We start from the raw sequence: 15704 nt of genomic DNA on the forward strand, positions 1-15704 counted from the left end.
TTTATTTTCAGCAACTACAATAATCTAGTTTCATTGAATACACTATTGGTTAAAACAAGAACGCCTGTTATATAGAATTGTTCATTGTGTTAAAAAAAAAACAGGCAAAAAGTTGTAACTGTCAATTCTGATTAAGTCATTCAGATGGCATGAAATAACATTATATTTTTGACACACACACACACAAAGAGTACAAAAATAAATGGCAATGAGTTGATTTAAGATGGTCAAATTCGAGATATGTCTCTTGTTTTAGCATGACAGTACTGTATGCTAGTGGACTTAATTGACATTACCTGATATGTAATTCTTTTTTTTTATGTTTGAGCTTTATTGATTACAGCTCTTAAATTGTATAAACGCCACACTTACACCATATACCATGCCCATCCCCCTTTGTCCCATTCATATTCCACATTGAGAATTCCCAATTCCCCATAGAAAAATTCCCATCCCACCTATAATCTCCCTTGCAAGTTTTTGTTTTATCAAATATTTACATCATCAGATAATTTTTTTTACATTTTGGAATTCTTCAACACTTTAGCTGTTATTTTAAATTAAATTTAATTCATTTGATCTTTTCTACAGATATTCTAAAACTATGTCCTCCATACTCCCCATTCACAATCCCAATCCTTCCATACATAAATCATCCCCATTTCCATCTCAATTCCATATCCCCCATTCCCCATTCCCATATTCCCATGTACCATAGAATAGGAATCTTTAACCATACAAGTACTGTACTGATTCTAATTTTAACTCTTATCATATGTATATGATTCTAATTTTAACTCTTATCATATGTATAAGATAACCAATTTGGAACTCGTCTACTTTTTTTTACAAACAATTTCACGCCTCTGACATAATACGGGTAATATATAAGAAATCACGTACGAAATCGGGAACTTATAACACATGTGATATAATTAATTTCGACAGGAATTATTGCAAATATTAAAAAAAAACGTGTTAATGGTATTCAATATATAAATGAAGATACACAAAAAGATAACTTTTTATGAGCAACTCGCTGGGTGTTTCTAAACAAGCAGAGGATACTTACCCTACCGGTGCACCTCATCGATGCTCGCAGTTCTTAGTGGCGTCCGAGTTGCTCATTTACTTTTGATACTTTGTATGTATTATTTTAGTTACTTCATGGTCTTTCTTGTATGTGTCTGTTTTCCATGTCTGGTCTTTGTCCATGTATTACATTCTTTTGATTTCCGCTTGACATGATTATTACACTAATTGATAAAAAAGGGGTGTCGTATTAAGTTGATGCCCTTGCGTATAAATCAGGTGATAGAAAATTTGTATCGAAGATTAAATATAATGTTGGCATCTTTTCTCACAGTAAAACTTGTCATTTCAAAATTATAAGAAAATATACATGTACAATGTGTGTGAAAAATAGATGAAATAGAAATAGCTTAACATAAAGTAATAATATTTGTGAAAGTTGGCAATCAAGTGACCCTATGATAAGCGGAACATTACAAACTGAATTATATTTAAAATGCAATGTTTTAAAAAGCCATCTTTTCCAGACTTGAATATTTTAATTAACATAACTGTTGAAGTCTTAGGCATGTTAAACAATAAAACATTAAAACGCAGAAAACCAATAGTAGATAAGCATAATACACATTAAATTTGTAATGTCTCTTTAGCGATTTCACAATACATGTATATTTTGTCTTGAAGGGGAGCAAAGATTGGGTACAACCATTGCAACATCTCAACAAATCCAGAGTAACGGCACGAAGGCTGTTGTATTCTGTCCTCAAAAAGCTCCTAGTTTGTGTTATTGTCAAATAATCAGAAAAATCAGCCCTTCGTCGATACACCAAACTAAAAATTACCTTTACGTCATTGATAAGAAAAAAACTACATCCTATATCCGGAAGCATCAATCAGCGTATGACGGAAGGCTTTCATCAAAACTAATAGGATGCACTGGATTAGCTGTTATTGTGACTGTTGCGCTCCTAGTAGTTTGTTCCGATATTCAACATTCTGCTCAACGGAAGCCCCGTCGAAATCGGAAAACAATGCTTTGACCTTTGCTTAATGTCTTAATGTTGAAGAACCATTGCACTATCATCGAAAACCATAGGTAACCAATTGTTGCCTTACTGCATCATCAGTCGATTGATTTTAACTTCTTATACATAATTCATAAGTTGATTTTATTCGGTTCGTCACGATTTTCTATCGGGATTTCAACCTATCAAAATGAAACTTTGGTAGATATTTTTGACGTAAATATAATGAAAGGGACCCAGCAATGATGAATATAGAAATATATTAACCTCCTGTGTACATTAGAGTTACTTTGTATATATTATTTTAGTTACTTTATGTTCTTTGTGTATGTTTGTTTTCCGTGCCTGGTCTTTGTCCCTGCATTACATTCGTTTGATTTCCGCTAGAACCTTGGTTCCCTTGATTACTCTTTCATTACTACCTAGATTTAATCCACTAATTCGTTTGAAATGCTTGTACCAAATCAGGATCATTGCGGTACCGCTTTCCCAGGTGATATAATATCTAATTTGTCAGATTTGTTATATGCATGAATCTTCCTTGGATGGATTGTAGGACGACTGACGAAACCAAGACACAGTGATATTTTCAACATCAACATCAACCAAACACTATACAAGCTCATCACATATGATTTTCTTACATAATGAGAATTTTACATAACCAACAAATCGATATAAAACAATAACATTTTATTTAAATCAATCTAAATCAGTAAATATAAAACTAGTATATAATAAAACTAATTAAAACTATCAAATCCAAACCTAACAGTAAATAAACATGAAGTTACAAAAGTTCTTGTGATAATAAAACCCCAACACATACAGGAATTTAATACTGGACAGCACGAAAAATCGTACACAAGAAATGCAACCTCTTTCAAAGCCACACACCAAAATTGAAATCGATCCATCCGCTTGGTTTAATGGTTTTTGCGATGAAACCTTTGTCCATCATTTAATGTAGTGCTAAAGTACCACGAAACAGGATATGATTTCGGACAACACCAAGAATTTATCTATGAACAAACCCATTTTTGTAATCAATTTATCTATTGGGAGCTGGGATAATTGTGACGAAATTCAGACTGACAAACGGAGTGAAAGAAGGACGAACAAGTTGATTCTACTTCACTACCCGTTGAGTGGGGGTAAAAATGATGTATAATTATAAGAATTTAAAAAGTGATATTTACTTTTTGTTTTTGCTTATTATATCAAAAATCTATCGTGTTCACATTAATTGTTATTCCAATTTGTGGTTACATAATTATTTTTTCTTTTAATTATAGTGTCTAAATAATTATTGATGCGGGTAACAGAAGAATGACTGTTTGAAACTTTAAACTACCATTTCAATATCTTGTAGTGTATCTTATCGAAAGTTTTTCCCAGTCTTTCATGAAAACCATTAGTATTTTCTGCATGTCATTCTATTCAATTTGCAGTTTGTGTTATGTTACCATTCTATAAAAATATATGTATGATTATGATACTAATATATTTATTTTGAATCTTCAATAAGCACCAAAGTACGTTCTTTGAGAGGAAACTATTAATATTACTTGTATCGTTTATTTGCTAAGACATAGCAAGTACAAACTAACATGCAGTTTAAGTTTCTTCTGAGGTATTTTTGAACTGCCTAATAAAGGTGCTAAAGATTGTGATGGAATTTTAAAACATGCATCACTTCATTGGATTTATGTTTTACCTCATAATTGGTAAGTTGGTTATTAAATGTTAGTTCTAAAAATTATTGTTTACGGATCTGTAGCTTAACATTATCTTCAATTACATGTACGGGTTGAAATACATGCAGTCGATGGTCAATGTATCGAAATAAATGTTAACATGACATTTTTTTTTCATTTATTGTAATTTGTATTATCGTACAATTAGGCTTCTAGGACAGATTATATTGCTACAATATTGATGTCATCACAGAAGTCATTATGAAGTCGTGAATCTTTACGATGTATTCATTTGCACCATGCAAACTGATTTGTTCAACGTGTCATAGTATTCATTTCCTTTTTTGACTACACCGGACATTTTTATTAGAAATTCGCCAGGTGTTTCTAGAAAAGAGGACGATTACCCTACCTGTGCCCATGGTACATGCTCCCTGTTTTTAGTGGAGTCTGCTAATTTACTTTTGTTACTTTGTATCTATTATTTTGATTATTGTATGGTCTTTGTTGTGTTTATCTATTTTCCATGTCTGGTCTTTTCCCCTGGATTATATTATTAATCATTTCCGCTAGAATCTTGGTTCCATTGATTACTCTTCCATTAACAATTATTTAGTAGTTTAGATTTGTATCATCAACAAAATGATGAAAAGCTTATATTTTAATTATCTATTTTCACTTTTGTCCTTAAAATAGTTGTCACTACACACATCAGAAGAGGATTTGTAAACATTAAAGAAATCGTTTACAACATGCATTCTCCTAAAAAAAGAAATAGTGAGTGCGAGAGAAAAATCGGCTAGATTGTCAAAAGTCACAGGATTTATTGTGAGAGTTTAATGCCGAAAAAAAGTCACTTTGACTTTCGCTTCTGCTGTCGTTTATTGTGGTGTGTTTTTATTGTTAACACATAATTAAATAAATATAATTTTCGTTAGAAGTTTGTTTCGGAATATAGATAAGTGCGCATAAATTTTTTAGCATTGTTCGTGCGTTGAAAACTACTTCATTTAGAAAAGGTCAAACTGCAGTAATTAGCAGTCAAAGTAAATTACACAGACCTGTCGCATTATTACTCCGAATCGCACTCCTAAAGAGAAAGTTCATACATGATATTTACCAATGGTAGATAGGGCAATCGAAGTTACCTTACTTATCAGAATTAGAGAAAGCAAAGCATATATCTTTCAACCTGTGATAAAATCAAAGCGATGTAAATGTGACATCATTTCTTCTTTATCAAGACTTTTGTTTTATCTCTTCTGCTAGGCCAATTAGTGTCACAAGTTATTAAACTAAATGGTTTACATAGCTGGAATGATGGCAAACAACTGTGTGAAGATTACGGAACGGGAATGGTCATCATCGAAAACGAAGAAACTGAAGCTGAATTAATCAATTTCCTTGAATCTCAAGAATGGAGGTAAGCTTCTTCTTACAGGATTATGCATTGTGTGAGGCACATTTGCCTTTGTCCTGTTGACTTGTACGTTATGTATTAAGTAAGGCTCCGATTTGTTGTGTTTCACTATAAACTTAATTAACACTCTGCCTAGAATTATTTAAGTTGAAGAAACGAAATGTAATATTCTCTAAACTTTTATTATATATAACATTCACAAAAACATGTAACAGATGTTTGAAGTTCAGCACAGCCCCTATTCACTGTTTGTAGGAGTTTCTTCTTCTCTCATGTCAATTAAGACATCTCGATTAAAACAAACGTTGATAAATGATAATCAGACTGAACCGTTATTATTTTAAATATTTTATATTTTTTAATTGTTATGAAATTCTGAGTACTTCAGGGTTATAAAACAATTGTTCTATTCGTATAACCTAACTTGGTATCTTAGTCACGCCCCCTAACTACGGAACTACTTCAAAGGTGTATCAATGCACCAAACATGTATTTAAATTACAAACTAGCTACCGATTGACAGTTGACAGTATTGATCCACGTTAAAAATACGTAGATTCATAGTAGACAAAAAATATTGTCTTGTTTTTTTTAAATTTTTTATCAACTGTTGGTTACATTATTGGATATGAATGGCTTTACCTCTGTTTACAATGCACGAACTGTGCAGCGTAAACCGAACCAAGGTACTTTTTATCAAAATGTTATCAAGAAAACCAATATCATAGCGGAAGTTAAAATATGTAATCAAGGGAAAAGACAACACATGGAAAACAGACACACAGCAACGAATTTAAAATAAACAAAATAATAAGTACAAAACAACAAAAGTAAATGAGCAGATGGGACTCCACTAAAATAAAAAAACTAACAAGGTGCATCGGTAGGGTAGTCGTCCTATATTTTTTAGAAACACCTGGCAAGTCGCTCATAAAAAGTCAGGCCCAGGCCAAACGAAAGGGGAAAGGAAACTATAACACGTTGAACAAATAGGTTCTCATGGTGCAGATGAATACACCGTAACGACGCACATGTTCATGATAATCACCATAAAACTTATGTAGTGATAACTTCAAACTTGCATCAACATAACCCTTATGATTGAACGAAAAATTGAAGACAATCCTTAATGTAAGCGTCAGTCTTTGTAAGAATCAGGCAGTTAGTGAATCATGATATGAAAAAAAGTAACCATTGTGATTGTATAATTTAGTCCATGGGCTGGGAGGGTCACATTGAAACTGAAAAATAGCGTCTGAAATGAGAAGATATGTTAGATACATCACTAATTTAAACAAAATTACCCAACGTGTCTATTGTACACCCTTTATTTGCCAAACATTCACATTTAAATTCATGTTGAGGCATTTATTTCATGGGTAGGGGTGTCATTTTTCCACCTAACATGACATCAAAATGTTCAAATATGTATTGCTTAGACTCATTTTGAAGCTTAGACATAATATTAATGTGCTGTGTCACATAAAAGCTTGTTTAAACTACGTAATTTTGAAAAAAAGAGAATATCGGGTGATATAGAAGAAAATTCTGAAATTCTTAAATTTCCCATTTTTCCGATTTTATAGTAATTGTCACCCAAAAAGGATAACCTTAGCCACTGAATTGATCAGATATGTTTTGTACATTTTAATCTTAATTATAAATGCTTAAAATATGAGTTAAAAACTCTTGGTATGATGTGAATGAGAATTCTGTGTTATACTGTGATGAGTTTTCTAGGTGTTGCGGTTATATTTTTACCATTTTTTTTTTTAATCTTTCTTGAAAATCAGTTTTTATGGTTTATTTACGTTGAAAATAACATTATCTATCGAATGATACCAATGTTGAGACGTTTCAGTCGAGTAATAACTTATAGAGTAGAATTTATCTGACTTTTACGGAAAATTCGAAAATCCCATTTTTTGCATTTTTGGATACATTCTCACAACGAAAATCGGCAAAGTTCATCAAAAGAACCCCAGAAGTATAAATTGTAATAATAGCAGAAAATACCAAATAACCCATTTTTTACTGAAGCATAAATACTCTAGTGGTTTTGACATTGAAAAATATGTCAATTTAAGCAATTTTTCGGCGGAGTATGGGTATATTTTATTCATTTTACTCCAAAACGCTAGGTTTACTGCAACGATATTGGTACCATTGTAAAGCTGAAACATTGGGCTACATGATAATATATATACATATGTAGGTTTTTTTCGTATTGAAGAAAGAAGAAGTTCGTAGAATCAAAATACTCAAAAAATAGATTTTTTCCTCAACGAGGTATAAAAAGTAGCCGAAAAATACAAAAATGCTTCTGTGAATTTTTTAGCGACAAAAATATTCTGAAATGGGAGGTATAAGGGTACCTGAAAATCAAAGTTTGGTTGATGAGTGGGGGGAGGAGGGTGCACGGGGGTTATCTCAGCCCACGTACTATTTCGACTACTGTGAAAGTACTTTAATTCGTCGGTACCAATTTTCGTGGATCATGTGAGAAACACAAGTTCGTGGATACTTAAAATTCGTGGTTTTGCAGTTTTCGGTACACACATTAATGGGAGTCTGCTATTCGTTGGGAAGTAAATTTCTTGGTTCGACCTATCCACGAAAACCATGAAAATTGGTACCCCACGAAAAATAGTACTTTCACAGTATTTGCAGCATCAGATTCAAGAATAACAGATAAGATTTTCAATATCATGTTGGACCATTGAGTCATTGAAATGCACTGAAAATGAAATTTCAAGGGCAGATTACTCTTTAGAAAACCTCATTTCTCTAAGATTCTATTCAAACATTTCTGCACAAAGCCAGTAATGCTGAGATCTACTAATGGTCTTCACAAATAGATAAAGTATCCATGAGTAATATTATATTGTTAGATCGGTGGGGTTTTGACATTCATGTTTCGTTTCTTTTTTTTTCCCACTTTGCCTGATTCTTACAAACTCTTACTTTTAAATGTTTCAGTTATATATCAAATTCAAGCGAATTGCCATTTTCCTCCAATTCTTTCTTATTTGAACCCAATTGTAACATATTCAGTAGATAGGGAATATTATTTTGGTATTTTTTTCAAAATTACATATAAGCAAAGACCTCATTTCCTATAACACAACAGTTAACCTTTTGTGATAATGTGGTACCAAAATAGTTTGACACCGTTACTTATATTTACCGCGATGAAGATAAACAAAGCACTCCAAGTGTCGTTCATATGATAATCTAATTCTAGGTTAGTATTCAACAAGCTGTAGGTATGACAAAGGGACATCTAACACTTTTTCGCTAAACTCATTTTACTGTAGTGCAGATCAGTTTTGTTTACAGGACTGATAAGTGACACCTAATTTATTTTGATACAGAGCATTTATAGATAGGTCTTGGATGTAATCCCTCCTTTTATTTTAGTCCAAACGAGTTTTGGATTGGGTTGATTTGTGATCCGCTAAGTGAGAACTTTACATGGATCAACAATAAAACACTTGGACCATTTGATCGACTTACAGACAATTCACATGAATGTTCGAAATCAAATACCATAAATAAATGTGTACATGTTCATAAATGGAGAACGACACCAGGCAGAAAAGAATGGGTACCAGTTGATTGTGAAACATCAACTTATGAAGTTTTGTGTTATCAGTGTAAGTTTTCATGTTTATGTTTCAAACATTAAAAATTTACTACGACTCAAAATAAATATACACTTTACACTGTAACTCATGCTATAGGTTATCTTGTAACTACAAACTACTGTTTACATGACACTGCAACAGATTTTGAACCAATCTTCTACCAGGATACAACATTAAATCTATATTCTAGGAACGTTTTTCGTAAAACTGGTAAGGATATTAACTATAAAAGTAATCAACGGAAACCAAAGTTCTAGCGGATATCAAAATAATGTAATTCAGTGACTGAGACCAGACATGGAAAATAGACGAACACATAAAAAAAAAAATAATAACATAAATAATGTATACAAAGTGAGAGGGTTGACGATATCCGGGAATAACTCCAGTCATCCTTTGATGGTTTATGATTATCTATGCATGACAAACAAGTCTCGCTATAAATAATGCTTTAGTCTTTTTGAGTGCTGTCTTGATATGTATATCTTCAGTTTTTTATATATCATCGTATTTTATACGATTTGGCAATGTTTCTCAATGCTGATGTCTGCTGATTTTGGAGCTTTGTTTATTTTCGCCTTTATTGTGTTGTCAGCTAATTTGATCATTACAATGTGCCCTTGTGTGTTAACCATTTAAAGATAATGATAAACCACAAAAACGTTTTAAAACATATATACGGTAATATTTAAAAGGAAGTAACTCAAGTATTCCTATTTAAGATCCCATTTGGCTATGAAAAACATCGTCTAGTTGGATTGACATGTACATAAAAATGCTTAAATTTGAAGATCGCAATCGAAACCGGGTGATGGCAAGGAATTCCACGAGATAAGCAATTATTCGTACTATGTAGAAAAAACCAAATGAAGATAAAATCAAACAATCAATTGTTAACGAAACATCATTCTTCACTTATTAAAGCAACATGAGTCAATCGATATTTCTGTTCATTTGCTTTTGTTACTTTGTATGTATGATTTTAGTTACTTTATCTTTTTTGTTCTTATATGAGACCTGTCCAAAAATAGCGAATGGAAAGTCTGAAAAGTTGCTTTGTGCTTTTCATCAACAGCTCAACAGTCAAACACTACAGCAGATCAACAGTCAAACACTACAGCAGCTCAACAGTCAAACATTACAACAGCTACACAGTCAATCACTACATCAGATCCACAGTCAAATGCTACGACAGCTCAACAGTCACTCTTTACAACAACTCTGCAGCCAAACACTACACCAGCTCCACAGTCACACACTACAACAGCTCAACAGTCAACTATTACAACAGCTCCGCAGCTAAACACTACAACAGCACAACAGTCAAGCAGTACAACAACACAACAATCAACCACTTCAACAGCTCAACAGTCAACCAATACAATGGCGCAACAGTCCACCACTGAAATAGCTCAACAATCAACCACTTCAACAGCTCAACAGTCATCCACTTCAACAGCTCAACAGTCAACAACTGTATTTGCTCAACAATTGACTACTACAACAGCTCAGCAGTCAACCAATACAACAGCTACACGATCAAACACTGCAACAGCTCTACAGTCAAATACTACAACAGCTCAACGGTCAACCATTACAATTGCTCCACAGCCAAACACTCCAACAGCTTCACTGTCAAATACCTCAATAGCACAACAGTCAAGCACTACAACAACACAACAGTCAACCAATGCCACAGCTCGACAGTTAACCACTGCAACAGCTCAACAATCAACCACGTCAACAGTTCAACAGCCAACCACTACAACAGCTCAACAGCCAAAAACTGCAACAGCTCCACATCGTTCGACTGAATTAAATAAACAGGTTACCACTGTGACGGAACAACAGATCATTTTTGCATCTGAACCCGAACTATCAACTCAAAAATATCAACAGCTTATATTTACTACTACGTCAAAACAACAGCCTGTTTCAACAACTGGTTCAAATTTAAAAGTTACGACAGAACTGGATCAAAGGTCTACAAACAATATTAATGGTAACCCGTGTATAAATTATAAAATTATATTATTAATATGGGGTAGGCATTGCCTAAAGCAGCGAGCCAGTGAACTATACCATACGTGTACCATCAGTGCGAGACTCGTAAAAATAATAAAGGACATTAATAGAGTTGGGGTGGGGGGTCCACCCGGATGAAAATGTTTGCTTTGCGAGTGCAAATTTTTTATTTATATTTAAGCAACAAGCAAAATCAATATTTCTATTTGAAAATCTGTCTTGTTTATTAATGGGGAGTTTTTTCTTTAATAAATGAATAACTTGAACAATTTTTTTCCCACAATTCCAACCCAGTACCCCCTTTCCGCTCTCAAAATGGTCAATAACTTTATAGCACTTCGCAATACTGTACATTATTTTTAAAACCTTAAGGGCATCTCTAGCAATATCCATTTCGGTTTTGACCTGTCAGATCAATCTGTACGGATACCGGAAATATTACAGTTCTCCACGGATAGTGGGAATATTTTACACATATCATGTGACGCAAACTAAATGCAGACGACAGCTGCAAAGTCCAAACAAGAAAATGATTGCCTTTCCTATCTTAGAAAAGCTATGCCTCGATTTTGATAATACAATTTTTTTCCAAGGCGCGGTTAGATTTTTGACAACAGCAACAGTGAAACAGAGGAGATACACGTACGTACGCATCCATGCGTTACCCGAAGTGTTTATAAACATAACATTCACTTCTTTAAATAAGTAAAAAAAAATAGAAGAAGACTTAAAAACTATCAGAAAAGTTGAATTTATTTTTATTGAAACGTAATCTTAACCTTATTTTTTTATTTGTTTGATTGAAGGAAATGATGAATTTTCTCCGTAAGGACTGTCACTTTTTGTTACTTCCGGGATATGACTTTTTTTCGTTAGTATATCGTGGAACCTTAAGTGAAATTTAGAAAATACATGACATAACCGTAGAGCTCACACCGCTTCACGGCACTCGCTATCAAAACTACACAAATATCATTAAATGTCAAAGATTTGTTGATCCACATTCTACAATTTAAAAATGGAAAATAATTTGCTGTAACTATAAATGTGCCTAATTTGTAATTATTTTTTTTTAAATTACAGAATATTAATTTAAATTCCCTAATACTTTCATTGCATGCTTACAAACACTATGCATATATATATATATATATTTATATGTTTGTTTTTGCCAGGACAACACAATATCCATACGACCAGAGTAACATCTGACCGGATTAAGGATTTGTCTATCACAACATGTGTGCAAGAAAATCTAGTTACTTGTGAGTGCAACAACATTAGAAATACTAGTCCTGCTTCTGGGAATCATACTTCTGATTTCCTTTACGTCATCGACAAGACAAAAACTAGCGCCTATATTCGAAGACTTCATTCCGCGTACGATGGAAGAGTTTCATCAATATTAATTGGATGCACTGGAGTAGCTGTAATAATATTTATCGTTGGTTGTATTGTTTGTTCTGATATTCAGATGTACATATTACGAAAGCCCAACAAGAAAAAATATAAAAGAAAACCAAAGATTGACCGTTAAAAGGTCAAAATTATACTATTCTCTGGGACATTATTTATAAAAAGGACACTCACTTCCCTACAAATATTTTCTGTTTGTTGTTGTTGTTTGGTATTGAAATAATTGATCGACAAATGTTTGTTCAGAATTTGTCTAAAATGCAAAACTACAGACAACCGGTTAATCAGAACATGATGATGACAATAGAAATATTTCGATAATGACTCTAATCTATAATAAAAACAATGTAAGGAATAACTAACACGTTGAGCGAGAACTGACAAAAGCATTTATGTCTTAAATTAAAAACAAATTTCATCTAACATTTTTAGAAAGTCGCAAAACATGTCCGATTTACAGCATTAATTCAAAATGGAAAATAGTGAATGGCATTTACATCGATTTGGTTTTATTTTTCTTTATTTTGTTTTTATTTTGAAGCGTTTTATTTTCGTTTGTATTGTTTTGTCTTGTTTGTTAAAAAACGATACCGTTCTAGCGTCAGATATTATAAATTATTTTTATTGTTCGGCATTTGACGAATTGTGAAGAAAATAAATAATAATTCAATCATAATGTCCACACAGTCATCAACAGATAAAGACGATAACAGTGCAATGACCTGAAATAAATCTGTTAAACAGTCGAGGAAAAGAACCGCGGGAAAATGCAAGGCTGTGCCCTTTCGTATATCAAAGTATTTTTGTCAAGTCAGTGTAGTTATTGTCTTTTTACTGCAACAAGCTATAAGAGAAAAACCACGGAAGTAATCAACGTTTTGTGGAGATAATGGAAAACCATAAATCTGTAATATCCTTTTTTGGTCTCCCTACCAAGGACAATGATTGTGGTTTACCGTCTATGTACTAGATTCCTTAACTACTCAATAATCTATACAAACAACTTTGCAAAAATGGATCTGTATAATGTACCACCACACCCCTCTGTCAAAACGTTTAAATTCTATACTCACAGCTGTCAAAGAGGGTCTATAGGCTTACCGCAACACTTCTGATTCTCGTACTGGTATCAATTCAATATGGATCCTAAAACATTCGAAATATCTTTGGAGAAAATCAGTTCAAGACTATTATCAGAATATTATAGCATTAGAACCTATGATTTTTCAACACTGTATACTTCTATTCCACATACTCAGTTCAAATCACGACTTAAAAACATTATACATCGTTGTTTTTTCCAAATGAAGATGGTACACCTAGATGCAAATATATAGCTCTTGGTAGAGATTCTTCATACTTTGTAAGAAATAATACCAAATCATAATCCAAATATACAGAAGAAAATGTTTACAAAATGCTGGAATCTTTAATCGACAACATATTTGTTCGGTGTAGTTGACGTGTTTGTAAACAAACGGTTGGCGTTCCAATGGGAACAAATTGTCCTTACCTATTCATTCACCTTCTTAGGCTGACTTTGTAGCTGATCTGATCCGAAAGAAAGAATATTGTTTAGCTAGATCCTTTTATCTCAGTTTCCGCTATATAGATGTCGTATTATCTTTAAACAATCCTAATTTTGGGCATTTGATACATAGCATCAACCCCAAAGAACTTGAGATAAAGGATACTACAGAAACCTTAAACTCAGCCACATTTCTTGACCAACATTTGGAAATCGATGGTAAAGAAAAACTATTGACCAAACTTTACAACAAACGTGATGACTTTTCATTCAAAATTGTCAACATTCCTTTCATCTGTGGCAACATCCCTTCAGCACCTGCGTATGGAGTGTTCATATCACAACTCATACGTTATGCCAAAGCTTGCCGAAACTACACATACTTTTGAATCTTTCTAGAATTTTAACAAATGAGCTTCTGGAACAGGGTTATGTTGCTACAAGATGGAAGAAATCACTGCAGAAGTTTTATGGTCGCCATCATGAACTCGTGAATCGTTACGGTGTATCCATCTGCACCATGAAAACGGATTTGTTCAACGTGTCATAGTTTTCCTTTCCTTTTTCGTCTACCCCGGACCTGACTTTTTATGAACAACTCGGCTGGTATTTTTAGAAAAGCAGAGGACGCTTACGCTACCGGTGCATCTGGTCCATGCTCCCAGTTTTTAGTGGAGTCCGAGTTGCTAATTTGCTTTTGTTGCTATGTGTATATTATTTTAGTTACTTTGTGTTCTTTGTTGTGTATGTCTGTTTCCATGTCTGGTCATTGTCCTTGGCTTCCATTCTTTTGATTTCCACTATAACCCTCGTTCCCTTGATTACTCCTTTGTATTCGTGGCGGGCAAAATATTTCAAAACAATGTTACGTTAGTGACATCACAACATCAAATTATATTTATGATTGCAGTATAAAAGATTTTACCATACAAAATTCATTTGTTTTGCATCACTACAGCAGTTTTATGATCATTACGGTGCGTCCATATGCACCATGAAAACTGATTTGTTCAACGTGTCATAGTTTTCCTTTCCTCTTTCGTCTATCCCGGACTTGACTTTTTATGACCAACTCGGTGGGTGTTTCTAGAAAAGCAGAGAGCGCTTTCCTTACTGGTGCACCTGGTCCATGCTCCCAGTTGTTGATAGTGTCCAGTTTCTCATTTACTTTTGTTTCTTTGTTTGTATTATTTTATTTTCTATATGTTATTTGTTGTGTTATTCTGTTTTCCATGTGTGAACTTTGACCCTGGTTTACATTCCGTTGGTTTCCGCTAGAATGTTGTAAATCTTAGCTAAGCCAATAACATTTCAACACCCTTCATTTCCACCATAATTTGAGTACCAGTCCATATAAGATTTACAGTGTAGAAAATCCCATTTAACAAAGTATGATTTTCAGTCTACAGATGCTGTTTTAAATGATCATTTTTAAGTCCTGGTCTAAAGCTTGGACAACACTACATGCTATACATGAACAGCCCGTACTACTATAATTTGACTTTTCGTAGTTGTATTCCACATTTAAGTCGTATCTAAGTTTCGATCAAAACACCCCGTTCTCGTTTTCATTCAGTTATTTTATCATTTGCTGGTGTGTGTCTTTTATACAGGTACAATCACCCCACAGCGTGATTCGGCTTCAAATTCTATGTTTTGATTTTGAACTTTGTTAGTTTTATGCTAAAGAAGGATACCGGTTCTCCGAAATTATATAGACTACTACCTTAACGCATGATAAGCAATATGTATATGTTCAATTGTTACTCATGTCCCCATGTGATTGTGATTGTCAGTTTGAAATAAGATGTATGCTTAAAGCCATAACATACTATTATTTTTGAACGTTATTATTTTGCAATGCGTCCAAGACGTTAACGAGATTCCGTGGAATTATGTTCACAAACTAAGTCG

General features: G+C 33.3%; 1 protein-coding gene across 1 annotated transcript; it reads left to right on the forward strand.

Moving 5' to 3' along the window:
• Window positions 1–3306: 3306 nt before the first annotated feature.
• LOC148612956 (uncharacterized) lies at window positions 3307–13265 on the forward strand. Its single transcript, XM_088590565.1, has 5 exons — window positions 3307–3784; window positions 5024–5177; window positions 8595–8830; window positions 9897–10823; window positions 12022–13265. Exons 1-5 carry the CDS (start codon window positions 3745–3747, stop codon window positions 12381–12383), a joined length of 1719 nt encoding a protein of 572 aa, XP_088446691.1. The 5' UTR covers window positions 3307–3744; the 3' UTR covers window positions 12384–13265.
• Window positions 13266–15704: the final 2439 nt, after the last annotated feature.

This window comes from Perna viridis, chromosome 7, assembly GCF_037379345.1.
Source record: "Perna viridis isolate PV_CMFRI_1.1 ecotype Kerala chromosome 7, ASM3737934v1, whole genome shotgun sequence".
In the NCBI taxonomy this organism is placed as follows: domain Eukaryota; kingdom Metazoa; phylum Mollusca; class Bivalvia; order Mytilida; family Mytilidae; genus Perna; species Perna viridis.